The sequence below is a fragment of the Aulonocara stuartgranti genome, assembly GCF_965226115.1.
Source record: "Aulonocara stuartgranti genome assembly, chromosome: 6".
Classification (NCBI taxonomy): Eukaryota; Metazoa; Chordata; class Actinopteri; order Cichliformes; family Cichlidae; genus Aulonocara; species Aulonocara stuartgranti.
The window spans coordinates 32268794-32296164 of NC_138944.1; the positions used below are offsets into that span (position 1 = coordinate 32268794).

Sequence of the window (27371 nt, forward strand, 5' to 3'; positions counted from 1 at the left end):
ACTCCAAGACTGTCCTTTCAAGATCCCCACTTTCACTCCTGCTTATCTGGAGGTGCACGCAGTTTGTCCTGGGCATCCCTTATTTTTATGCTAACTTCTTGTCATCCTCTCACAGGTATGACTTGTCACAGGTATGACTTGTGTAAATGCAGGAAAACTTGTCAGTTTTCCTGCATTTACACACACTGCCCTCTCTTCCAAGTGGAGTATTTGGAAATGCGTTGGTTTCTGTCCCGCCCTGAATTTAATTCAAACCATTTAAAAGCTATGCAACACAACGATTTGAAAGTCAAATATGCAGAGGACAGGAAAAGCCTTCTCCCTGCTCAGTATGATAAAGAAACAAAGCAGATCCTTGCTGCAGCAGCAGGTTTATCAGCTGCTCAAGGCCATGGGAGACTAGATTTAGGATACAGTTTAAATAAAACTGTCCACGTTATTTTATCCACACAAAGGCTTCAGATGTGTAGTACTGGAGGGCCAGGGCTTGATTCAAACTGTAGAGCAGAAGTGTTTGAATGCTGGCTCTGTCGCTGACATAGCTGTTAACTTTAAGAGGTTTGAATCACAAGTTGTTGTGCTATAAAAACTAATTCAGACTCATTTAACACCTTAAACACACTGAAACTACATCTCCCTGTATGTATTCAGTTTACAGTTGTGTCGTACTGCCATAGAGTAGTGGTTAAGGGTCGAACTAAAGGATGTTGTATCAGGAAGAGCAGCTACCTGCTGCAGTGACCCTTGTTCCAAGAGAACAACTAAAAGTAGCACAGTTTGTATCTGCGGTCTACACTACGAACAGCCATGTGCATTTGTGAGGTCAGACAGTGATGCTGGATGAGAAGGCCTGGCTTGCAGTCTCTGCTGTAATTCATCCCAAAGGTGTTCTATGGGTTAAGGTCAGGACTCTGTGCTGGCCAGTGAAGTTCTTCCACACCAACCTCGCTCATCGATGTCTTTGTGCACTGGTGTGCAGTCGTGTTGCAACATCGATCCTCTGTGGAGGTCATCAAGAGCACCAAATTCCTTGGTGTTCTGGGAGAGAACCTCACCTGGACCCTCAACACCAGCTCCATAAGTAAGAAAGCGTCTCTACCTCACACGGGACCTGAGAAAAGCCCATCTCCCAACATTCTCATCACCATCTGCAGAGGGACTATCGAGAGCATCCTGAGCAGCTGCATCACTGTGCATGGTAACTGCATCGTATTGGATCACAATACCCTACAACGGATAGTGTGAACAGCTGAGAAGTTCATTGGAGCATGTCTTCCCTCCATCACAGACACCTATCGCACCCGCTGCATCCACAAAGCCACCAGCGTTGTGCACTTCTCACACACACTCTTCACCCTGCTGCCTTCTGGCAAGAGGTACCGGAGCATTCATGCCCTCACTGCCAGACTGCGAAACAGTTTCTTTCCCCAAGCCATCAGACTCCTGAACACTCAGTGACTGGACAGACACACATGCATACCCTCATACACGTCACTACCTCAAGCACTTATCTGCACAATGTCATACACACACATGCACATCTTCATACACGAAGTTACTTTTTGCACAATGCTCAGTCTTTTTGCATAACCCACTGTCATTGTTGCACTTTTCTATTGCACTGTTGTGTCTGCACCGTTCTGTTGTGTCTGGTGTTTTTGTTTTTTGCACACTTGCACTTTATGGAGGCCTGTGTTGATTGTCCCTTATATGTAGCACCATGATCTTGGAGGAGCGTTGTCTTGCTTCACTGCGTACTGTACCACTGCACATGGTTGAAATGAGTTGGGAGCATGTTCCTTTCACTGGTGCTAAGGGGCAGAGCCAAACTCCGCTCGGCCATAGAAACCCATTCCATGAAGCTCTCTACGCACTGAAAGTCTTTAGTGATGTCGGCAACCTCTGTGTACTATGTGTCTCTGACTTTATGTAACCTATCACTTCCACATTGTTAAAATACCACTGACAGTTGACTGTGGAATATTTAGAAATTTCATGACTGGACTTGCTGCGATCCTATCACGGTACCATGCTGGAATTCACTGAGCTCCTGAGAGCGACCATTCTTTCCCAGATGTTTGCAGAACCAGTCTGCATGCCTAGGTGATTTTTACATTTACTTGATTTTTTTACACCTGTGGTCGTCAAAGCGATTAGAAGATGTGAATTCAGTGATTTGGATTGGTGAGTAAATACTTTTTCTTGGCAATAAAGTTTCTCTGGCTTTCACATTCACAGAACTAAAACTGCAAAAATGTATTATTGCTTGATTTTTAAACAGTTGAGACAGGATGGCTGCTAAGGGTTTCACTTGTGTTTCTGTGTATTTGTGCAAGTGATCATAGCAAAATGTGTTGTTGTCACCTTGCGTCACAGCAACCTCCACAAATGCATTTTTGAGTACTTGACAGGTTTTAACATGTATGTGGAAAGACTCCACCAGTTTGAGTCACGTAATGTTGAAATAAAATTGAAGGCCAACTTCTACACAATGGTTGTGATCTGAACCATGAGTGCTGAGGAAGAGGTGACAGTAGATGGCAAAATTAGCCACAGTCATTCTTTTCGTTTGTACATAAGTGTGACTGTGCCCGCTTTAAGGTTCTGGTCTGTTTATTATTTAAATGTCACTATGCAATTTTCAACAACCGCCAGCATTAGGCTAATATAAACATTCAGTTTCAGACAGTTCTCTTTCAAACCCTCTTTTCAGTGTCTCACTGTTGGGAACACTCTGTTAATGCTGCACTAAGCACCTGCAGGTTGATCACTACACTGATTTGAGCCTCAAGTGGAGTCTTTCATTATGAAATACAAATGCATTTATATTTTGGTATTATAAATGGATTTATAACAGCAAAAAAGAAATGCAGCATCATTCACATTCCTCCTCTCTCCTGAATGGTAATGCAAGTGTTCTCTTAGCAGACGCTAGCATGGGTTGTGTCTGCACTGCTTAGTCTCTACCGAATATTCAGGTTGATTGAGCTCCAGACAAACCTTGCCTTTTTGCAATAGTAAAGAACATAGCTCCGCCCTGACACAAGCATCACAGCTGCCAGTCATCACAGCTGAATCTTGTAACAGGTGTTATGTTTATCATCATCAGACAATACCTGATTGGGACCTTTTTAGTCAGGCTATATTTAAAAAAAAAATAAAATAAAAAAATTTAGAATTGCTAGAACTGCTACAGGTTGATGTGAACACAACAGTCTATCTGCGTTGGCTTTGCGACCTGCCCAGAGGGGAACCTTTCCCCCACCCCACCCCGATAAGAGGTCAAACAGACATTTGGAATGAGGTAACTGGGCCAAAGTGTGAAGTCTGCATAGGACATAAAGCACATGTACCATCCAGGAGGTGCACAGAGTGGAGCTGTACTGTAACAATGACTCTTCAGTGAGCAAAATGATGGAACAGCCCCCCCCCTTGGCAGACAGTGGATAACTAAAGTTCACTTGTTTGTAGACTCAACCAATAAAACAAAAAACCATGAACACCCAAATATTTTTTAAATATTATTTTAATACTTTTCTTTAAAAAACAAACAAACAAACAAAAAAAAAAAAGATGTTGTACTCCATAATCTGAACAAGATGAATCTATTGACCTCAATGCCTCACTCACCAACATACCAACACATTGTTCTGGGTAAAAGAAAAAAAAAAAACATAGCAAAGGAAAAAGAAACTTAAAAACAGTTAAATATGAAAACGGAAAGGAAGTAGAACATTAAAAAAAGGAGAAGAAGAAGAAGACGTGATTATAGAGTCAGAAACACTCATGGATCAGTGGGCCAACCAACAGACAGTCGGGGGGAGGGGAAAGAAAAAAAAAAAAAAAAAAGCTCAGTTTCCAAACACAATGGCATACAACATCCCAAAACTGTTACCGTGGATGATAAAAACATCTCAGAAATAAGAGCTAAAAACAACAGAATCAGAACCTATTATACAGACTGCAGCAGAAGCTGGGAACGAGATAGTGGAAGATGAGACGGCAAAGAGACTAAAAACATGAACATGATGAATAAAAATAACAAATCCATAAAAGAACACAAGTAATCAATGAGTCAAGAGCGGATTCATCGGACAACTGGAGCATGATGGGAGGGGGCTACTAAAGTAGTCGCATAAGATGATTGGTGGAACCGCTTCAAACTAGTACAGAGCAAACTACTGCATGGTTTTAAAAAAAAAAAAAAAAAAAAAGGGGGGGGGGAAGGACAGGAAAATTAAATAGCAGTAAAAACAAAACCTTTCATATAAAGTGAAAAGAAGTACACATAAAAAAAAAGAAGAAAGAAAGTGAATGACGTTTCAGCACTCGATAGATTGGTTTTGGCATAGAGTTAAGAAAAACAAAACCAGAGGAGAGAGAAAAAAGGTGTGTGTGAGAGAACACATCTTTTCAATAGAATCATAAAAAAGTTTTTCTTCTTCTTTACAGTAATTTCTACAAAATCAAAACCAGAGCTCAGAGATGAACACCGAGACGAGCTTTGCTCCCCGCAATCCAAATCCTTCTCATCTTCCTTTTTCCTGTTGACTTTTCATCGTATAGAATATATATATTTATATATCTATATTTATACGTATTTGTTTCTATTTATATATATAATATGTATAATTTGTGGGGTGCAATCATTAGTTTACAGGCCGGAGCACTAAGGCGAAGGACACGTTGAAATTTTTTTGTTTAAATGTGGTGACTGGCTCTTTCCTTGCTGCTCTCTTCAACCTCTTCTGTTGGTAACTGGAGAAAGAGAGAAGCTGAAGGATGTAAAGGTCTTAGAAAAAGGGTTTGAATAGAGCCATGGCGGGGGGGTTTCCCCCATCCCCACGGTGCCTTAAGAAGAAACAACAGATGACCGCTCAACCTGGCAAACGTGAGCACCCCGGCCCGACCCTCCCAGTTAAAAAAAAAAAAATCCAACTTAAAAATAAAATAAGAGACAAGATCCAGAGAGAAAACTAAAAGCATTATTATTCATTCATCTGTGTGTTTTAACCCCATCTTTTCATACATGCTTTTTACTGTTTTTTTTTTTTCTCTTTAAATATAGATGCTCAGTCCCCTCCTTTTCATCATATCCTCATATGGGGTGGGGGGCAACCATTTGGACCTGTTGGCCATGGTGATCAAGAACCTACAACCAGAGACACCAAGCCGGGGAAGGGGGGGACAAACAAAAACAAAAAACAAACAAACAAAAGGGGGGCTTGTTATTTTAATTTCACTTCCCCTCATCTCTCATTCACGACACAAACCAGCTGTTTCAACTGCTGAGAGAAAGGGACAGTTAGTACTGAGTCTGTGTATGCAGATGTGTGCATTTGTGTAAGCAGCGACCGTGTGCGTCACAGCACGGGTGTTTGGAAGCGATCTGCAAATCTGCTTCTTGTGAGTCTACGGGGTCCTGCTCTCGTGCCTTCCTCTCAGAACAGATTCTCTTCAAAAATTGCCATCAGGTCACTCTGGAAATTGATGTCAATGGTGTCTGCCATCTGCGGAGGAACCAGAGGACGAGAAGCAGCATGAAAGATAGATTCTAAAAAGAAATTGATAAAATAATTCCCTCCCTCTTCCCCCCCCCTTTTCTCTCCCATACCGCCTCTCTCCTGCGCCTCTCCTGTGCCTCACGCCGTGCCGTCGCCCTGTCCTGGTTGAGCGTGTTCTGTGAAGCGGAGGTGGGTGGGGGGGCTTGTGATTGTGTAGGTGGGGCCTGCGGAGAGTGAGTGGGAGGAGTCGAAGCTGGAGGAACTGGAGCGTGCGGCGACTGCTGATTTGGGCGACGGCGGTCGTCATCTGGCACTCGGCGAAACGGCTCCGCCGTGTCCTTGTCGTCACGGCTGCGACAACAAGCAAACAAAAAGTGAGACAGCTGGCAGTCAGCACTGCATGATGCCCATAAATGATTCCCATCAAGGTCACACTCAAATACAACCTAACCAACAGCCAGTGCCGTAGCTCCGCAAACGCACATAACGCACACTGCGTAGGGCACCAAATGGCCGGTAGGGCACCAAAAAAATCAGGGTCGTAAAAAAAAAAAGTAAACCATATTAATACTATAAATATCATATGCATTAATATGGTTAAACAATACAAAAGCAACATAAAACAATTTTCCCGAGAAAAGGGGTGAATCTGCTTTGTGCCCTGTCTCCAGTCTCCTCCTGGTGCCCCCCCACTCCCAGTGGTCTGTTCTATAATTGGTAAACACCTGTTTGAACATGGCCTCGAAACGGCAACAGGAGTCGGGAGCGGAGAAAAGAAAGAAGAAGAGGAAGCGTGATGAAACTCAGGCGTCGCTTGCCGGTAAGGCAATGTTTAAATAATAATAATAAAAAAAGTTCATTATTGTAGCCCTTGCTTGCACGCTCATGTCCGTCAACTCTGTGATAGCTCCTGTTAGCAGTGTTCATACTGTGTTAACAAATGTTGCAAATGATTGATGTTGGGTAGTTTGTTTACGTTGTGGATATGAATATAGAATGGACTACTAAAAGCAACTCATCATGGTCACTCAATTGACGGTTTTCAGATAACACGATTGCTAACGTTATCGTGATTCGTGAGACTAGCATTTCCCTCCTCAGGTTGCTAGCTGGCTAACGTCATGCATGCTACTGATTAACCTTAACTTTGGGATAGGTCAGTGATGCAGACAAGTATTATTATCAGATTAGACAAGATTACTTTGTATGTTGCTGCATTTCAGGATATCTATAAAGACGCATATCTTATTTATGCCATTGACGTCTGAACACATAAATAGTTCTCGTCTTTCTTTAGGTTCATAGATCAAGGGCGACATCTGTTGGTGAAACTGTAATATGAAACCTATATCTTCCAGTAATATAGATTTCCTACTTGCGCATTTATATCAAATTATGTACAGCATGTTTATATTGCCATTTGCCATTATGAAAATCTATACATGTAAAATATAGTTAGTAATTTTTAAATGTACCAGTGACTTACTTAATTTATTAGTCTTATAATGCAATCTTTCGTAGGCCTACTGTAGATTCAAAATTGTATTTCTGTAAAATCCCTGAATATTTTCTCTTGTATGCAGGGTCAATGCTTAAATATGTTCAAGGAGGATCTCAAGGACAGGATGAACCATCCAGTAGTAGTGCCATCCCTGGACATCAACCACCAGCCATTGTAGACCCTGCAACAATCCCACTGAAGTACAAAAGACACTGACAGATAAGGGAGTAGCTGACATTGATGGACCTGAGATGATGCAGGAAATCATCAACCTTCCTCAGCTGCCACCACAGACGTCTGCTTTGGAAATGCTGTCATTTTTACATGACAATCAGCTTCAAGAGGTATATCCCAATCTGTGGATTGCTCTGCGTATTGCACTGACCCTGCCTGTCACAGTTGCCTCTGCTGAGCGAAGCTTTTCAAAGCTCAAACTCATTAAAACGTACCTGCGTTCATCAATGGGGCAGGAACGTTTAAGTGGTCTGGCTGTTATCAGCATCAATGGTGACGTGGCTCAGAAGCTATCATATGATGACCTTATAGCTGATTTTGCAACCAGAAAATGCAGGCGTGTGCCTCTCTAGGCCCTAGAGAGGCACACGCCTGCATTTTCTGGTTGTCAGAGTATGCCCTAGAGTCTAGGGCATACTCTGACAACGAATTGTAAAAATGTTTAACATAGTTACTTAAGGAATGTGGCTTTTGTGTTCAAATTCTTATTTTTCTTATTTAAGTTTCTTATTTAAATTCTATTGTGAAACTATTTGTAAATATATTAATAATAATACTATTATATTATATATATTATTTTTTTATTAAAAAAATTACACATTATTGCCAGGCTCTTTGTTCTTGTTCCAATGTTCAATTTTTGTTTCAGTATTTATTTGTAACAGTATTTTTAACCTCCTTTAACCTTATTTATTTGTTTAACTGTCATGTTTGTTGTTATTTAATTAAACAAATTCCACTGAGAAATTCAAAAGTATTAATGTTTTTTTTTTTTTTTTTCAGTGGCGGGGGGGGGCACCATAAAGCATTTGTGCTTAGGGCACCCAAATGGCTAGCAACGGCCCTGCCAACAGCAGATTCTTTCGTCCAGTTAACTTGAACCTCGTTTTGCATCGAGGGTCACATACAACCCACTTTCATCTTAAGTGAGTGAAACTCGACTTTCTGTCAGTTTAACTACACGTTCAATCGCTGCAATGTCTTAAGACAAGATGAAGCAGTGCAATGTACACTGTCCCATGTTAATAAAATAATATTTTTTATTGATTTTTACTTTTCTCCTTGTACCTTTCGTGCAGCTCATGCTTTGTAGTCGTTTCAGTATTCTGGGAAAACCAACCCAAAACGTAGCAGCTGATTCACAACCGGAGCAACCCACTTTCAAGGTTTCACATCAAAGTGTGAGAGTTCACACTTACTCACAGTTGACTTGTAAGTTTGGCGGAAATGTCTGACATTTACATCAGCTGGCAGGATACTAAGCTGTGTGATACTAAACCATTAAATGAGCAAAAGCAATAAAGTGGTGATGAGCGCGATATTTATGACTGTTTAAGTCAAGCTAAATTCTAATAGGATTACAGCTTCTGACGCATTTCCCTGGTCACACATTACCTGCTAACCTCCCACTCACCGTAGCTTCTCTTGCTCCCTCCTGGCCTGTTCAGCCTGTGCTTTCAGCTGTCTCTCTCTCTCCTCCTTCTCTCTCGCGACCTGCTTGTATCTTTCAAAGCTGTCGCTTGAAGAGCGCACCGAGAACGCCGGTGTGGACTGGGACTTTTGAGCCAGGCTGGCCCAAGAACCCATGTTCTTTATCTTGACCTCCTATAAAAAAGAAAAGAAACAAACAGAAAAACCAGGTCAAGTTTTAAAAAAGGCCAAAATGAAGGACAGAAAAAAGAAACCAGGAAGGACAGTCTGGTTTAATGTGGCTTATGAAATTATTCTCTCATCTCAGGCTTCTACACACCTGTGCCTTCTTGGGAGCGATGGGAGTTTTGGGTTCTTGCTTGATTTTGTTGTCCTGCTGGGAGCAGGGTGGTGCAGGCGAGTCTGCCAAATGCGAAATGGGACGAGAGCCATCCATCGGCTTTATATCTAACCCTGTGAGAGACAAAGAAAGAGTAACTCTATATACTACACCCTTTAAGCCACGTCGACACTAATTTCCATTTTAAAATCCAACAACCTTTGCGAGCTTTAGCTGGGAAACTTTTTATTTGGAATCTCCAGGATTAGTTTGTGGTGTGTTCGTTTGGACAGACATTAGTTCTGAACAGCTGTTAAAATACTTTGCAATGAAAACAACACTTGACTCAATGCTGCTTCCATAAGCTGGCTATAGGGAACTGTGGGAGAATGCATACAAAAGCCTTCTGGATTCGATATATACAGTGGTCCCTTGCTATAATGCGGTTCACCTTTCGTGGCCTCGCTGTTTGCGGATTTATTTATTTTTTGTTTGTAATTTTGCTGTTAACCATGTCAAATTCACATAAATCTTCGATGGCTAGTAGTGGTGCAACGGATCACGGTTCATCCGTAATCTGAACCGATCCCACTCCACGGTTTGGTACGCACGTGATCCGAAGATTCGAAAAAGAAGAAAAAAAAAAAGTATGTGTATGGTGCGCATGGTGGGTCTGTCAAGAGATAGTTATGGCCAGCGCTAGCGATCCAAATGGAGGAGCAGAGGGGTTTGCGGCATTTAAGCAACCCTTTGCTGCCCAATCCGAGCGGGCTAAAGCTATTACAAAAGCTATTGGGGTGTTTAGCTGCAGACGGGAGGCCGTATGCCATTGTGCAAAACAAGGGGTTTAAACTATGATCAACGTGCTTGAGCCACGCTATGATATCCCGCTCGCGTCCACTTTAGTGGCAAGATCGTTCCAAGCATGTATGAGCGGGAAAAGATTTAGGTTGTGGCTGAACTGTCCTAGGCGTCTTCTGTTGCCCTAACTACTACAAAAGCTCATGATATCACAGCGGAGTGCGATATAATGAGCGTTATGTATTATTGTAGGGTCTACCTTACAATAATAAAGTGCCTTGAGGCGACTGTTATTGTGATTTGGCGCTTTATAAATAAAATTGAATTGGTAGATACAAAGACTGTACTGCCCTATTTTGTACCATAATTTCTTTTTAATAATTGCGTGGGATGAGTCTTGAGTTGAATGTTTTTAACAGGAAAAAAAATACTTCAATAAGTAAATGTTAAATTTTTGTCTTTTTTCGCTGATCTGAAAATTGATCCGATCCGTGACTTAAAACCGTGATCCGATCCGAACCGTGAGATTTTTGATCCGTTGCACCACTAATGGCTAGCAGTGTCAGTACAAGTGCTGTACTGTATGTTTGCAGGTTTTCTACCCAACAAACACAACAATGTTGACGAAACGTTTTGCACCATCACAGGTACCTCCAGTAGCACCCAAAAGGCAGAGGAAGATGCTAACCATCGCACAAAAAGTAGGACTTCTGGTAGAAGTTACCGTATGTTTCGGACCACAAGGCACACTGGATTATAAGGTGCATTAAGCAAAACAAAACAGTCAGATAAGTCAAACTTTACTCAACTCATTGTTTTTGCTTCCTCTACCTCCGTACCATTGACTCACTAATGTTGAATTCTCTTGCAGCTGCTCTATTCCCGTGTTCTGGAACTGAAAACAGGGTTTGATCTTTGGTTTCATTCTATAATACTAAACTTGTTTTTCTACGAAAGTTTGAACTTTGAGATTGTTTAAAAGTGTGAAAATGTTCATGCCTGCCTGAAAAAAAGTGTATAAAGTGTGTAGTGAGGGGTTTTACAGCCTTAACACATCTATAATAATTGCAAAAAATAAAACTGGCTACTTCGCGATTTCACCTTTCGTGGGTTATTTTTAGAATGTAACTCGATAAACGAGGGACCGCTGACCAATGAGGTTTGAGCACAACAAAAAAAATGCAAAAAGTTACCTGCAGCTAAATGTATGATTCTTTTTATTCACATACGACTGGATTGTAAAACAGACACATACACACTTTTGCACTCACTGTGTTTGTTGTCTGGTTTGTGTGCATCCTGACGAACGCCTGGGCTGAAGGGCGAGGGTGGCAGCACTGGTGACTGGGAAAGCTTCTCTTCTTTGATCCCCATGTTTGACCTCTGCTCCTACACAGGATGAACAACCACTTTTGTCGAATTGCTTCTTTTTAACATTTGAACTGATTATTGTACTTGTTTGTACTCACTCGTTCAAACTATACATTTAAACATAAGATGAGGAGAGGCATTAACTTCCAATCCAGACAGACAAACAGTACAAAGTCAATGCTAAATCACTTACATGCTTCTTGGTCTGTGGAGGCGACTGTTGTCCCATTGAATGGAACGCAGGCATCGGAGGAGAGTGCATCATCAGCGGAGAGGGGCAACCTGCAAAAACATCGGTGTCCCATCATTTAATTAAATGCCTCATTTAATGTGTGCCTACAGTGATTATGTCTAATCGGTACCAAGCATTAGGGTCGACACAACGTGCAGTGATTTGTAACTTTCAAGTATTGTTTTACTGTGCTGTTATGCAACAGGAGCAGCCTCATGTTTTCAGCTGTGACCACAGGTCACATGATAGATGCCTTGCAACATGTAGCAATGTTTTAAAAGACAGAGATTTTTTATTTTATTTATTTAACCTTTATTTAACCAGGAATGTCCCGTTGAGATCAAAGACCTCTTTTTCAAGGGAGTCCTGGCCAAGAGGCAGCACATTTCAAGACAAATACATTTTGCTCCACACTATGGCCAAGTGCAGATATGACACAATATGTTGGGATAAGTTTTACTTGGTACAGTTCACTGACAAAGACTGCGAATGGGCTGTGGTGAGATCTGTGGTCTAGGTCTGTTTGTGATCTGCTCAGTCTGTCGACAGCAGTGGAGGGAAATTGACTGGAAAGAAGCAGCTGTCAGCAGAGCAGCTATCTGAATGTGTGTGACCATGAGGCATTAAGACACCTTACCTGTTGTGAAAGGCTCCACTTTGCTTTGTGGCGATGGCTGCTGTTGGTGCTGTTGCAGCTGCTGTACCTTCTGCTGCAGCACCCCGCCCTTCTGCTGCTGCTGCGGTGTTGACGTGTGCGTATGCGGGAACGACTGCTGCATGTACGCTTGGCCTGAGCCGTGTCTCTGCGTCAGAACGGGGGCGGCTGTTGTCATGACCTGCGCATGCAGTGGCGGCCCCAGCTGCACGGGAGAATGCGTGTGCAGCGTTTGCGTGGGGGCTCTGGGCTGAAGTGACTGCAGGAGGCTGTGGACCTGGCTGAGCGGTGGGGTCTCAGAGCTGGTGGGCGTTGGCTCCTCGTCGTCCTCCAGCAGGGCTTGGGGAGGCTGCGCCGAGAGGGTGCCCAGGATGCCGTGGGATGGCGGTGACGGGACGCGAGGGCGGGGGACAGGCTGTGGGGGGAGGGTGAGAGGAAGCGAGGGCTGAAGCTGAGGTGAGGAAGCTGGAGGCATTGAAGGGAGGGAGGATGGAGGAGGCTGTGCAGGTTTGGGTGGAAGTGGCGCTGCACGGTTGCTAGGTCTTGATGGTTGCTGGGGAAGAGCATTATGGATTGCTGTAAACATAGGAGAGAAAAATGGGAAAGGCATGAATGTAAAGAACACAGGAAACAGGAGGATGTGTATATCATGAAAGCTCCAGCTCTTCAAGCTTCACCTCTCATTAGACTGAAATATTTCACCATTTCCCTACATATAGATTACAGACATATTTAAAAAAAAACAACACACAACAACCTTGCAAATGTAATTATCTGCTCTTCCTTCCTTGGCTTACTCAAACACTTTAAACTACTAGACACTACGCAATGGCAGCATGTCACTTTGGAATAATTCAGCCATTTATTGTTTTAAAAGAAGCGATACTGGAGGAGAAGGTAGAGAAGAGGAAACTGCATTAAACAGAGCTGCTGCTGAAGGAGCAGAACTCCAAGAGAAAGAAGAAGAAAGTCCAGACTAGCAAGCGTTGATGTGTGTTTTGAGTAGCTGACATGAGCCTCCAGCTTGAAAACATTTACAGTTAATAGTGTTGCTCAATACAATAAAACCAAAAATACTGCTGCCCCCACTCCTCATTCTCATAGTAGATGATAGTAGATAAATTTAAAAATCTATGGTGATTTTCAGAAAAGTGGACCTCCTTGACCTTGAGGTCGAGGTCACTGAGGTTCGAACTTGTCTAAGATTTTTAGCAACTGTACCTATGATATCAATTTGAAAATCGTACGTCACCTCATTCTTGAATTATTGTATTCACAAGAGAAGAAAAACACTATGGACAGTTCCAGGAGTTTAGAATCTAAATTTTTATAGCAGTGATTTTACTTACTTTATTTTGACTGACGAAGCAAGCAGTCTGAACAATTAACAATTAACTGTTAAGTTGTAACAGAAGACGGCAGCTGTCTTCTGAATAAATGGAACAGTCATTTTTTGGTGATAAACATATAATTATCTCCAGCTATTAAAAGATGTACTGTCACAATAAAGGAGGCCTATTATGCACACTTCAAGCTATACGCTTTAATTCTTAGAGACTTAAAGAATAACTGGTATAAAATGATCCTCATTTAGTCCACCCTCTGAAACATCCCAATATAATTCCCTTTGCTCTCTCTTTAAGGAAGTTTTGCTCTGATTGGCTGCCCACTGATAACAAAGAGTAGTTGGGTGTAACCTCTTGCTCCACTCTCTGTAACATCAGAGCTAAAAGCATGGGAGAAAAAAGTGCCTTAAACAAATTATTTGAACAGCCTGACAGTCTGAAGCTTTTAGCACGCATGTAGTTCTTGGACAGACACTGAACTCATTACTCCAGAGTTGTGTTTGAGGATGCATCAGTACATAGATGGCCAAAAATACGGGAAAGCATAAAAATCCACCTTTTTTTGGCTCTTGATGAAGTGAATACAGAGTTGTTAGCAGAGTCCTGTTCTGGTGGACGTACCTGGAGAAGGGATGATGGGATGTTGGTTTAGGAAAGGGTGCGTCTCAGAAGGCGTCTGGTTGGTGGGCGCGTTGGTATTGAGGAGGCCAGAGGCAACAGGAGCACTGGCAGTAGTAATGGTTGCATTAGGCTCTGTGTTGGACTGCGTCAGGTGAGAATTCATGAAGTGGGCCAGAGGGTCAAATCCTGAGGCCAATAGCTGGGAGGAATCCAGAGAGGGGACAGGGACAGGGAGGGAAATAGCTGGAGCCGGGATATATGGTGGTTTGGACTGGACCACCTGAGGCTGTGTCTGAGGTTGAAGCTGAGGCTGAAGCTGAAGCTGTGTCTGAAGCTGTGACTGAGGCTGAAGCTGAGGCTGCTGTGGCTGAGAAGTGACTGGGCCCACTCCACTACCAATGAACTGGTGCTGCGGTCTCTTGGTGTCCTTGTTAGTTGAAGTCTTCTTCGGTTGCTTGGGAACCAGCCCTGTACAGACAGCACAATATGAAATGAAGAAATATAACATGTTGAAGACAAAACCTAGGACTCTGCTGGTGCAGACTGCCGAGTGTATATTACCACTGTCAGAGTCTTCACTATCTGAGGAGTCACTGCTGCCTGAAGATGAGGATCCCGTCTTCATCTTTGTCACATTTGGCATTTCCAGAGGCTTCTCTGCTGCAAAAAAGAGCCACAGCATTCAGAGATTAAACAGAATATTGTTCACATAATCCAATATAACAGAAGCAGCGACACATCTTCCAAAAGAAACTATCAATATGTGAAAGTAAGATTGCACCCAGATAACGTTAACTGGAAAGCATGGGGAACAAAGACTTAAAAACAAGAGCTCGCATGAGAATCTTTGGAATTACGAACCTTATGTGAAAGTGTTTTAAAAAAGGTTCTAAATGTGCAAAAAGCCTACCTGATGGTTTTTTCTTCTTCCTGAGGCAGCTTGAGACATACTTCTCTAGCTCTCTCAGCGTGGAGGGCTTCAGTGTCTCAAAGTCAATCTCAATCTCATCTGGATTGGAGTTTTTCAGCGACGGCTCACGGGTTTGGATTATGTGCACGACACGGCCCAGCTTGTCTCCGGGCAACTTATTGATATCGAGGCTCAGCTGGCGCTTCTCCTCATACGACATTGGCTTACACCTGTCAGCAGACATGTCTGGAGGAGGACGCATTACAATAGGTTTACAATAGTCCCAGGCATGCATATCAACAAAACTCAATCATATGTTCTTTAATTAACGCACCGATGTCAACATCTTCAAGAGAAGCTGAAGGGACGAGAGGGGTCGGCCCAGGCTGAGGGGGCACAGCAGGCCGGGGATTTTTAACTCCTTCTTTTTTACTGTAAATGAGAAGTTCTTAGATGAGCTCCATGCAGTGCAGGTACAATAACCTGAGTTTTACGTCTGGAAAACCTACCTGGGCTTTTTCCTGTCTTTCTTTGCACTGATAGGTTCTTTACTACTTTTGCTTTTCTTAGATGCCTGAAGCATTGCAAGTGGGAGAGTCTCCAAAGGTTCCTCTGCTCCCACTTTTTTCTTGTGCTTTTCTTTCTTCTTTTCCTTCTTCTCCCTCTCTTTCTTCTTGGGCTTGCTGACCTGTGGCTGGGAGAGCGCTGCCAGCTGCTCATGGACAGCTTTAAGCTGAAACACACACACACACACACACACTTGTGTGTTAAAGAGATGATAAGCCTCTGCACATTTGATTCTCCAGCATTCAGCCGTGTTTTACTCAGACCATTCTACACGGCCAACCCAACTCTTGTGTCTAATTAGCCAACCTCCCCTTAACTTTCCCTCATCTAACCTGTTCCTGTAACTCAGCTAATCGCTGTTTCCTTTCTTGTTCCGAGTCTCCTCCTGAAGACTCTGATTCTGAGGAGCTCGAGCTCTCATCTTCCGAGGCGGCAGAAGGAGGTGGGACTTGTCGAGTGGAGGGGGCAGGGTGGAGAGCTGATGACGGGGTGGGAACAGGGACTGGCTCCTCTGGGTCATCGGGCATTTTGGCGAAACGCATCTCAAACACGTCCTGTAAGATTGAAGGACAGCAAGAAAAGCTGTCAGCTCGAGTGGAGCAACAGACACGTTCAGATACTGTACTATTTGGTGAACTGGCCCTTTACGGGTTCAAATCTCTATTTTAGAAGCTCTTCTAAAACTGTTAAATCACACTAGCTTTTTATGCTGTACACCATAGACTTTTTTTTTAACCCTCTATGTGAATTTCCTCCATTTCTTTGTCGCAGAAGGTCAGCAGCTCAAACACAAGGCAAGCTTTATCAGATATGTAACTGCAATAGAGGATGCAACATGTAATATGTAAGCAGCCTATGAATAAGAGAAGAGCTGACTGCTGGAAGTCATCGAGGTTGTACTCGAGTTTGTGCTGCTTAATTAACTGCTGTGCATGCTAGGGCTGTTCGATATAACGATATATATCGGCTGACGATATAAAAACTATCGTTTCATTTTACGCTATCGTTTGTTTCGTGGTGTCGCAAAATAAACTGTTTACGGCAATATTTTTTCATCGTTTTGATGGTCACTGTAGTGGCTATATTAATTTCTTAAAGTTCTCTTTTTCTCTTATACTTAATATAACCACACTACGGACGGACAAGCGCCTGTTTTTATGCGTTGCGGTTAGCAACAACGACGGTAAAACCATCGCGTGTCCGCTTGTTTATGTTCCACATAAACCTTTCACAATAAAGCTCAAGATCCTGTTGAGACTTTTCAAAATAAACTGAATCACGTGAAAAAGTATGCAGAGTGTTTACGGATGAGAAGCAAAAAAGAGCCGCCGGGTGTCAAAAAAATAAACCTTAGACTCAAACGTTAGAGCAGGCTTTTCCCCGCAGCACGCCGTGTAATAAATACTCACAAAGAAAACGGCGGCCGTTACAACCTGTCTAAAAATGTGTAGTTTCATGCATCGGTTAAAACACTCGACTCCAGCTACACGACGCCCAGCTGGAAACACTTCAGCTACCCGAGATTCACAGAATTTACAGAAAATGTTATATTTTTGTGATTTATATCGTTATTGGGTAGATGTTTAATATCGGGATATGAGATTTTGGTCATATCGCACAGCCCAAGTGCATGCTCTTTTTCTCTCACTTTACTTTGGTGCTGACTTAAAAGTTTTCTACATAAGAAAAACTACTCTGTAACCTACAGCAGTCATCAATCAACACCAGCTTGATAGATGCTGCAAAGGTGTACTGCTTTACAAAGAAAACAATCCTGCAATCATCCACTTGGGTTCTGCAATGATCTTCAGGCCTGAATTTAGCCAATCCCAAAATCTCTGCTGTCTCACTGATAGGTCATCTCTGACTTTCTTTTTTCCAGCTTAATGTTTATGCTTTAACTTAAAAGTCTTTTACTTACACCAAAACCTCTTTGTTACACATATCAAGAGTTCAGATCAGCAGCTACAAAATGCAAATCAAACACATGGAATAAACAATAAGATGTTAAAACTCATTAAGATGTCATGATATAACGAGGAAATTGTCCACATCCACACACTGCAAAGCATGTCACCTAACAATCAAACCTTTGTACAATAAGATCAAAATTGTGTGGGCACAGAAGGTTATGAACTTTATGTGATTGTTCAAAACTTTTCTATGAGATTTTGTTAAGAGCTTTTTTTTCAAATTTAGAGGGCGGTCTAAAGACTTTTGCACATATAGGTTATATAATGTAGGTTACGGTTTGCAGTGTGTGAAATGTGTGGTTTACCTGTAATTTGCGCGCCATGGCAACCACATCGTGGTCTGGAGGGTTGTATTTGTAACAGTTCGAGAACATCAACCTGACGTCTGCTGCAAATTCTTGAGCATCTCTGTACTGTCTGTTGTCCAGCTTTTTCTGGAGGGGATTAAAAAAACAAAACAGTAGCGATCAAAATTCTGCAAATTTAAAGACACACGAGACATGCACGTTGGCAATTTAAAAGTTGACTTATCAAGCTGAAGCTTAGCTATTTATTTGGGATTACCTAGTTTACATCCTCTTGATTATTATTCACTGTCTGACGTTTGTGTGGCTCATTAGTTGTTTAAATGTTTGTGGTAAAAAGATTAAATAAAAGCAAACTAAACAAAGAAATCCAGCAAAATGTCAAAAAGCTTTGGTATCAAGAGCAAATTTTATCACAGGCAGACTCAGGCTGAAACCTTCCTAACTATAAAAACAGGTTTGTACATGTTGTAATAAAATCACCTTGATGGTGCTGAGATCCATGGGGTGCTTGATGATTTCATGGTAGTCGTGGAGACCGAGAGCTTTTGCATCAACAGGTTTGTAAAAAGGCCAGGCATATGCCACGTGTTTCTTAGACAGCATCTCTCTGACGAGGCGTGCACACCAACGTAACTGCTCCTGGCGCTTCGGTGTTCCTGACCCTCCCATCTCCAAGACTCCTCCAAGTTGATGCTGAGAGTCTGGCTGTGATGCTTCTCTTTTGGGCTGCTTTGATGGGCGGCTGCTGTCTCTGCGCGGCCGGGTCTCGGCAGAAATGGGAGACGATTCACTGAGCTGATCGTTGGCGGTGGGTGTCGTGGTATCAGCTTTCCTCTTCTGGCTCTTCTTCTGCTGTTGGAACAGAAGAGTTTAGAGGTCACAGTCTGGAAAAAGGAAAAAAAAAAAAAAAACACATCAGCAAGTGTCTTTGCAACAATAGATGTCGTCTTACCTTGATGAGAGCAGGCGAACTTTGCAGTATGGGGGCAGTAGGATGGAGGCCTGGGTGAGTCACAGTCGGAGGTGGAACTGAAGTCATTCCCTGGGCCAGGACGTCTGAAGTGGTGAGGGAGAATGGAGGCCCCAGATGGGGCGCATGGTTTGTGGTTGTTGGAGGCACACGGGGAAGGTGAGGTTGGGCTAGACTCTGGGCCAGAGTCTGGACCAGAGGCTGGGCCAGAGGCTGGGCCAAGGGCTGAGCCAGGGGCTGGACCAGAGGCTGGACCAGAGGCTGGACCGGAGGCTGGACCGGAGGCTTGACCAGAGGTTGGACCAGAGGCTGGACCAGAGGCTGGACCAGAGGCTGGACCAGCACCTGGTCCAACCTCAGGGGTAAGGCAGGAGAACCTTGGGGGGCGGGTGCAGCACGGGTATGTGGAGTGGTTGAAGGGGACGAAAAGCCTCGTGTATGCGGGGTGGTAGAGGGGGATGATGAGTCATGTCCTGAATCTGATTTTGAAATCAGACCTAGAAGGAAGAACACGAGAGCAGCACAAAGACAAAACTTTAGCATAGCTAAACATTAGGTCAACAGGTTGTAAAGCAGATCACCAACAGGCATGACATAACCAAAACCTGATTTCCCAATAAAAGTTCCATATGAGGTGTGGCTGATTTAGTGGGTGGCGGAGAGCAGACAACAATGAAACCAAACATACCAGCTGAGCTGGCTAGATTAGCAGCATTTGCATATCACTGCTGGTGACGCATGGAAACTCTTCCATGAAGTCTTAAGTGTACACCAGGAAGTAGAATCACATCCTCTGGCATCAAGTTGGAGTACCAATTCTACTGAGGGAAAGCAGCAAGAAGAATTCTTCTGCTTCACAGAAAAACAAATGAACGATGCTAAAATAATACCCGTGTCCTGCCTGCCTCCTCTGCGTCCCTTTGTAACCACAGCAATCTCAGTCTCCTCCTGCGGCATCTCTGTAATCTTTTGGAGAAAGAGCTTTTCCAAGGCTTCTGCCATTAGGACAATATCATCCCCGGGCTAAACACACAAACAGATGAAAACCACAGAGCACATTAGCCACAATCCATGTCTCTTAATGTCGCTGAGCAGGGCAGTCGCATGTGTGCGGAAAATCTAATGTGGCTGACCTTGTTGTAGATGTAGCAGTTTGTGAACATGGTGTTAAAGTCTTGGATACACTCCTGGGCATTCCAGTAGTAGTTGTTCTCCAGGCGTTTTTTAATCGTGCCCATGTCCATAGGATTCTTTATGATCTTATAATAGTCCTTAAAGAAGAGCAGGGAAACGAGTATTAGTATTTTAGCTAGACAGAAGAATAATTAAGAGAGTTGAAAGAAAACATTAGAATTAAAAGCTCATCCTGTTCCTCAAGGGAATGACATTCATATGAAAACTGGCTATTCCCTGCACAAGTTTAAATACTATGCTAATAGGATCCTAAAGAATTATATTTACCATGTAAAGTAACTCAGGAAAGCTGCTCAGGATTATAGACTGAACTCAGTTTATGGGTTACTGAATAGACAAAAGGCTAGTGAAATTCCATTCTCAAGCCCGGCGCTCAGCATTTTCCTTGTCACCATCTTTGTGTTTTGAATTTGGATAATCCTCCTTTCCGACTCTCATAATGACTATTTACTGAATGAATGTGAAACTAGTGAAATAGCCCACAAAATTATCAGAGGTCAAAGATTAAGGGAGCCGAGCACCATTTTCCAAATACATTTTTAGAGACTTTGGAATCTTTTTTGCATTCATTTTAATGGACATTAAAGAAACTCTAGGTTTAAAGCACTTCTGTTTTCATACATAGAAGACATCCATTTATTTTCTTTGAATATTCCTCCAAAAATTACCTCCCATCTTTTTTTTTTTTCTCCAAACCAATTTTCCTTGATTTCAATGGAAAATATCTTGAGTTCAGGGAAAGGTTTTCAGGAAAACTAATATGAACTTACTGCCATATTAATTCAGAAGATGGACTAAAAAATTGTTACAATGTAAACCTCACTGAGCTTCACTGAGTGAATGGGTAAATGCAGAGAGGAATTTCCCCACGGGGATCAATAAAGTATACGTTGTTATTATTATTATAAACAACAACAAAAACAACAACAACAGATGAAAAATATCACTTCATTACAAAAGTCTCAATTTTTAAGAAAAAAAAGGAACGCAGGTCAGAGCGGAGCCCTACATAAACCTGCTTCTCAGTAATACCACTGTTACTGAGGACAACTGAACTTCTCTCTGCTTGGATCTGTTACAAACTAATATCTATCAATATACAACTACTTATGAAACAGTGAATGTGTTTTTAAACATACTGTGAAGTATCACAACAAAACAAAATAACCCAGACTGATGTGTGCTTTTAGTTATGTGGCACAGTAACAGTGTCTTAATTAAGAAATCAGAGGCTCAAGATTTGGAGGTAAATAAAGTTTTGTAGTCTTCTGCACATGGCACGGGTCAGCTGTTACTCACAGATTTCACGTTTATATTGTGAAATAGTTCATAATGAGATGGAGGCTTGATCCAGCTCTCCTCTGGATCAATCCTGCACTCCACCTGAGTCTCAGTCACAATGTCACACAGTCCTGACAGTTTCTATCAGCTACCCAAAAACAGAACGATCCTCCTTCGGCTGCCTGTCATTGATCTGAACTGCTGAACAGATCTGTGCTTACCCTGTAATACGCTTCTCATTAGTACATTACTCAGTCCTTCATGGTGTCTGCTGCTTCTTGAGCCTCTAATTTGTGCTTTTCTTGACAGAATTTTGGTTGCTATTGAAATAAACTGGCTGCTTCTTTGTATCTAAATCACTGCACTGTTAGTAGATCACCCTCCAATCACAGCATAGGGCTGGGCGATATGACCCAAAATTCATATCTCGATATTTTTTAGCTGGATGGCGATATAAGATATATATCTCGATTTTTTTTTTTAAGCCATAAAGTAAGAACAAAAAGAGAGTTCTTAGTCAAAGCTGTGTCCCAGATGTCACACAGGCACTTTTATTAACATACAGCACAGATGTACATGAAAAATTACTCAAAATTAAATTATGAGCATTCATTAAATAATCATGCTCCATAAATAAAAGAAAACAAGGTTGTTTTTGTGCTAAACAAAGAGCTCACAATTGTGCAGTCAAAATATAAACTAAAAGACGCTGAGCGTAATAACAAAGACAGATTTCACAGCTGCTCTGTTCCCAAGTTTTACTGTGTGACTGACAGCCTGGAGTTTGAAATCCGCTTCATAACCACGTCTCTTACAGGTGCCATTTATGGTCCTTATACACACACAATACGGTAATATTACGTTGATGCACAGTACGTATCACTCCGCGAAGCTCCTCGGTAGCCGTAATGCGCCGACAACCTATCAAACGGTGCAGCGCCGTAGCTTACCAAAGTCGTACTCAAACATTTTGACAGATTGCTGAGCGCCGTGTACCACATAAAATCGGTTCGCGGCCATCAAGCACAACCAGAATTCATACATAAGGCGCGCTATCAACTTTTGAGAGAATGAAAGGATTTTAGGGTTAGCGCTGTTAGCGCTGTTAGCTCGTTAGCGCGGTTAGCTCGTTAGCACGTTGACGCCGTCCAGCCCCACGCATGGGGCGATGCGCAGTAACTCGTTAACGGAGATTTGCCATGTCCGTCTTGTCGCTGCCTGCACGTGAAGCGATGGGGGAGGAGGGGGAGTTGTCTTCAGTGAAGGCGAGGCGGAGTAACGTTGTGTAGAGACAAAAGTGGACGAAAGAGAGGCAAACTTGCGGCTCCACAACTATAATTATAACGTAACATAGACTATATCGATATAAAGGATATTGTCACATCTTATATCTCGTATAAAAATATATCGATATGTTTTAAAAACTCGATATATCGCCCAGCTCTATCACAGCACATAATTTAACAACAGCAAAAACAGCAGTCACAGCCCTAGATGCATCCTTAACATCCTCCCTCTGAAAAACCAACACCTGCAGCAAAAAGTCAGTGCCAAGACTAAAGGTACTACCTTGTGTGTCTCCTTGGTAACCATAACTAGAAGACCACAGAAGACTGCAGGAGAGTTTTTTTTCCCTACTTAACTGAAATAGTCAATGTGACGTGTCGCAAAGTGTCAAATGAGGAAATGCAGAAAAGAAAAACACACTTTCTGAAAAGCAGAAAAGGCAGCGACGTGTTTTACTGCAGGGTGCCACCATCACCGGGTCCTACTGTGTGAAACTTTGCATATGGAATTCATTTACTAGTTGTTACAGAGCTATCTTTGTGCTCAACTCTTATTGCACACACACTGAAACAAACACACACACACACACACACACACACGTGACTCACAGGCAAATTGAGTTTGATGGCATCTACAGGAGCCTGGAAGGGCCAGGCAAAATTGTGTTTCCATAATGTCTTCAATACCACTTTTTGCAAGTACTGAAAAAGAGCAAAAACAAAAAAAATAATTATACACAGATTAAATAAGTGAAACTGACATTTCACTAGCAGACATGGTTCACAAATCAACGTCCTACTACCTGCAGCTGGTTGGTCTGTCGTTTGGGTCTGGAGGGGTTCCATGTTTCGGGGGGTGGAGGGTTGAAGGGGATAGGCGGTGGGGCGGAGGTAGGGTTCTGGCTGCTGCCTGCCTCCAGTCCGTCCCCCATCGCAGAGGTGGGCTGCAGTGACTGAGCAGACACTTTAGGCAGATTGGACCTGGCAGGGGCAGGTGGGACCGGGGGGAACCCCTTCAGGCCATTCCACTCCTCACGTGACTCTCTGAAAGAACCACAGAGGAAAACATTATCTCTGCAGCCGTTATGAGAATTTTGACATGACTTTCTCAGAATGTATCTCACATTTAGCATTACTGCCACACGTTGAATCTGAACTCCTATCACCCCACTATCTAGATCAGACCACTTTTTACACGTTCTGTCTCAATTATCTGTCTCACGACTAGGGATGGGTACCGGTAATGGCACCGGTTCTGACATAAACGGTAGTAACCAGACCGAAAAGCAGCGCACATGTCGGTGCTTTTTTTCCTGAGATGTCATACACTTTAGATTCTAGCCAATCGTTTGGCGTACCTGGGCCCGCCTTTCAGAGGATAGTAGGCGGGCCCAGGTACGTATGTTCTTTTACAGCAGAGCTACAGAATAAAAAGTCTGGCTGTACTTCACAGCAAAAGATGCAAACTCAGCAGCCTGCAACAAGTGCTTTAAGGTGATACTGTGCAGGAGGTAACTCCTCGAATCTGATGAAACACCTGGCGACGTATAGCATTTTGTTAAAAGCCGAGAAATGCACCGTATTTGATAGCTTGCTGCGAGACCTCACACCGTGCACATCTACTGCGGGTGTGCTGCCTGTTATCGGACCCGGAGTTAGCAACATCCCCCAAAAACCCAAAGAGGAGAGTCCTGGCCCCTAGCCCTGCCAGTGTAGCAGAAATGATGACGGATGATGATGGCAGCAGCAGCCGTTCTTCTCTGGGTCAGTAGCTTAATGTTGTTCGTGTGTAACCACGTTATTACATTAATGTATGTAAGGTGAACTAGCAAACACCGTTGTAGTTACATGCGGCTGTTTTCTTGTTTGATGGCAGATACTCCCTTCACCCTGGCCAAAAAGGCTAAAATGACCAAAGAAAAAGTGGGAAACAGCTAAACATGAGAGGTTTTTGGACAAAATTGGTGTTTTTTCCATTGATTAAGCACTGCTTCTAGCCAAGAGTGATACCATATATGCTCTATAGCTGCAGAAAAGGCTAACATTGTTATCTTTTTACAAAAAAACCCCAGCTGAACATGAGAGGTTTTTGGACAAAGTGTGTGTTCTCCATTCTTTAAGCACCGGTTCGAGCACTGTTAAGCACCGGCACCGTTTCAAAAGTACCGGTTTGGTACTGGTATCGGATAAAACCTAAACGATACCCATCCCTACTCACGACCACAACCCAGTGTGAGCATTTTCTTCTACAGTACATCGCCAAAGGTCTCTGTGTGAGAAAGAGAGGCAACTTGGCAAAGGGTCAATCTTTTTCACCCCGCTCAAGAAAACAATAAAGATCTCATCTTTGACACATTCACTGCTCTTTAAGCTGTGACTCAAACTCAGTATCTGATTTTGTCATCACGTGCTTGAAACTACTGCGCGAAAACTGGGATCAGGCACTGAGGACTCAACGTGTGTTTATGTGCACAAACAAAAAGCATGCATTCCACATCAACATCAAACTCTTAGTTTAAAGCATCTGGGAATAAATATTGAATCATTGCTTAAGATCAAATACCGTTATGACTGTTAACCTGCAAAGTTTCTGATCCATCAAATGGAAGCAGAAAGTGTAAACACATTACATGCTTCACCAGCTATAAAATATCCACAAACAATGCAGAGCATTTACTTGTCCTAAAAGCACAAAGACTACAAAACAAATCCATAGCTTGGAGTATTTTTTTTTTTAAATCAATCATGCATTTGTAATTTAGGCAAAACAACAAAAATGCATTAATATTTACAGAAGGAATTGACTGAACAGCTCAACAGGATGAGGCAGAACTTCAAATGCATACCTTATCTAAGACTCAGGTTTTGTTAGTAATATCAGAAATTTTGTAATATTAATAATAACTATACACAAGGCAAGATAAAACTGGGGTTCAGGTTTAAGAATGCCTTGGTAAAGTCTGATTGATGGAAATGTTTTATGATAATGGCGACTTTTTAAAAGCTGAAAACACAATGTAAGTGTATTTACTTTCTAATCACAGATGAAAAACAAACAAACAAACAAACTGGTAATTATCTTGCAGAAAAAACTCATCATTAAACTCTCTCAACTCAAAGGCCAATTATTTTTGGTGGACTTACATGTTTGTAGCTGTGCAGCTGTGGTCTAAAGCAGTTGTGTGATCATATCTCAGTTGGGGAGGTGGCAACTTCCCAGGGTGATGTGGGATGTTTGTTAGTGACACGCTGCGGCAGCATAAAAACCACAACACACAGAGAGTCGAGTGTCACACCTGTGAGAGACCGAGATAACAAATTGAATTAGAGTCAATTTATGTAGTTTGTTAGATTTTGTTCGTGCAAACTGCCCTTTTTCAAAATTGAAACTGTCACAATAGAAAACAACACTTCCACATCACAAAACACAGAATTGAAAGCCCTCATCTGGATGATACAGGCACATTACTCTTCTTTATCCCAGTCAACATCTAGTACATGGAGCAGTTTGCAACAATAACTCAGGATTTCGGGGAGGGGGCGTCCTATATATGCATGTTTTCATAGGTCTTTTGTGCTACTGTTTATGTACAGCAAACTTAGAACAAATTAGGTGACAGGAGCTAATATGGTACTCTTTTGCATTAAAACTGAACTCTGCCTGACCCACAACCTTGGCATGCTTCAGATGACCTTTGGTACCCGCTAAGATCAAAGGTCAAAGGAATTTCTGAGTAAGACAAAATGAATGAATCAGAGACAACAGCTAACATTTAGTTTGTTATCACCCTGACAGTTTCTTCTACTAAAGACCAAAAGCTTTATTTACATCTCTTTCTATGCCTGTTACCCGTTACAGATCCATATTCCAGCTACAGATCCGTCATTAGTTTAAAAAAAAACAAAAACAAACAAACATTAAATAAGTGAATAATTGTTCCCTACATTTACCAGTTAAGTGGATTGCATGTTGATAACTACCTTATCAATGAATATAGACGTGTAATATATGCATAATAATTCTAACTGGGCAGCAGTTAGCACTGCAGCGAGTGCTTGAGACAAAATAAATAAATATTGCGGGAAAATACACGAAAGACCAAGTCATTCTCCAAACTACGTAACTGCATAGAACTACACACAACATACACAGCACGTTAAGAACGCAGCAGTGTCGCAGGTAATCTGATCAACAACAAATCAAATATTCTATCGATAAAGCCACTAGACGTAACGATACTGCGAAATGTATCACATACTGCTACTACTTAGTATCTACCAGTAACCGGATCATAAAAACGACCCAATTTGTTGCAAAACAACTTTACTCCTCAGCTTTTCCTTTGCTAACCTTCCATGTCGGCGCATCGCCATTTCCACTATGCTCAAGTGACAGCTGCGCACGTAAACTGCGTTTCAGAATACAACTTTGACGGGATTGATATTCTCGAAATGACGTACGTCACATTTCACATGAGCTTCTGCGCCATAGCGCCTTTACTACGCTACCAAGAGAACGTAACTTGTGTCACGAATACGGCCTACGGGGCTACAAACAAACAGCCTAGCAGCTAGCTCGCTAGCATGTTAGCGACATGTAGCTAACGTGCACACTGACAACAGACAGCGCCCGCTGCTACAAAAACGACCTTTACGCGAGCGTTAAAAGGAGAAAGACACAACGCAGAATATGTACAACAACACCAAGTCGCTCGCGCCTAAAAGCTAAAAAAATGAGCTGTATCGCGTGCCCGAACCGGTGCAAGGCCTTGCGAAGACAGCTCATGCTCCGCTTCCCGAAGCGCTCACTGAGCGCGCGGGAAATATGCCACCGATGCCCGCTGTAAGCGTTTTATCTGATCCCCGG

General features: G+C 42.5%; 1 protein-coding gene and 2 long non-coding RNA genes across 6 annotated transcripts; 2 read left to right on the forward strand and 1 right to left on the reverse strand.

The window, feature by feature from the left end:
* Positions 1-1865: 1865 nt before the first annotated feature.
* Positions 1866-4311, forward strand: LOC309708488. Its single transcript, XR_014277283.1, has 2 exons — positions 1866-2494; positions 2528-4311. It is a non-coding gene; the product is annotated as an uncharacterized lncRNA (long non-coding RNA).
* Positions 3509-25794, reverse strand: LOC309708485 (bromodomain-containing protein 4-like). 4 transcript variants are annotated; one of them, XM_082536577.1, is made up of 21 exons: positions 25649-25794; positions 23308-23548; positions 23114-23206; positions 19877-20014; positions 19634-19766; positions 18726-19240; positions 18254-18625; positions 17771-17899; positions 15825-16046; positions 15435-15658; positions 15260-15357; positions 14926-15171; positions 14577-14675; positions 14016-14483; positions 12031-12624; positions 11355-11443; positions 11062-11179; positions 8990-9123; positions 8654-8844; positions 5615-5855; positions 3509-5510 (listed from the first exon to the last, which is right to left on the reverse strand). In XM_082536577.1, exons 2-21 carry the CDS (start codon positions 23434-23436, stop codon positions 5442-5444), a joined length of 4302 nt encoding a protein of 1433 aa, XP_082392703.1. In that variant the 5' UTR covers positions 23437-23548; positions 25649-25794; the 3' UTR covers positions 3509-5441. The 4 variants fall into 4 exon arrangements, with proteins under 4 accessions (XP_082392703.1, XP_082392702.1, XP_082392701.1 ...); XM_082536576.1 differs by lacking the exon at positions 25649-25794 and having other exon boundaries at positions 11050-11179; positions 18254-18622; positions 23308-23534; XM_082536575.1 differs by lacking the exon at positions 25649-25794 and having other exon boundaries at positions 11050-11179; positions 14577-14672; positions 23308-23534.
* Positions 9136-10890, forward strand: LOC309708487. The gene is made up of 2 exons (XR_014277282.1): positions 9136-10551; positions 10662-10890. It is a non-coding gene; the product is annotated as an uncharacterized lncRNA (long non-coding RNA).
* Positions 25795-27371: the final 1577 nt, after the last annotated feature.

Excerpts from the sequence above, each read along its gene's own strand:
- LOC309708485 (XM_082536574.1), bottom strand. The coding sequence starts at position 23,436 with ATGGGGGACGGACTGGAGGCAGGCAGCAGCCAGAACCCTACCTCCGCC. Across the intron at positions 19,241-19,633 it reads AGGAGGCAGGCAGGACACGG|GTCTGATTTCAAAATCAGAT; the intron begins GTATTATTTTAG and ends TCTTCCTTCTAG. Across the intron at positions 18,626-18,725 it reads GTTCGCCTGCTCTCATCAAG|CAGAAGAAGAGCCAGAAGAG; the intron begins GTAAGACGACAT and ends CTGTTCCAACAG.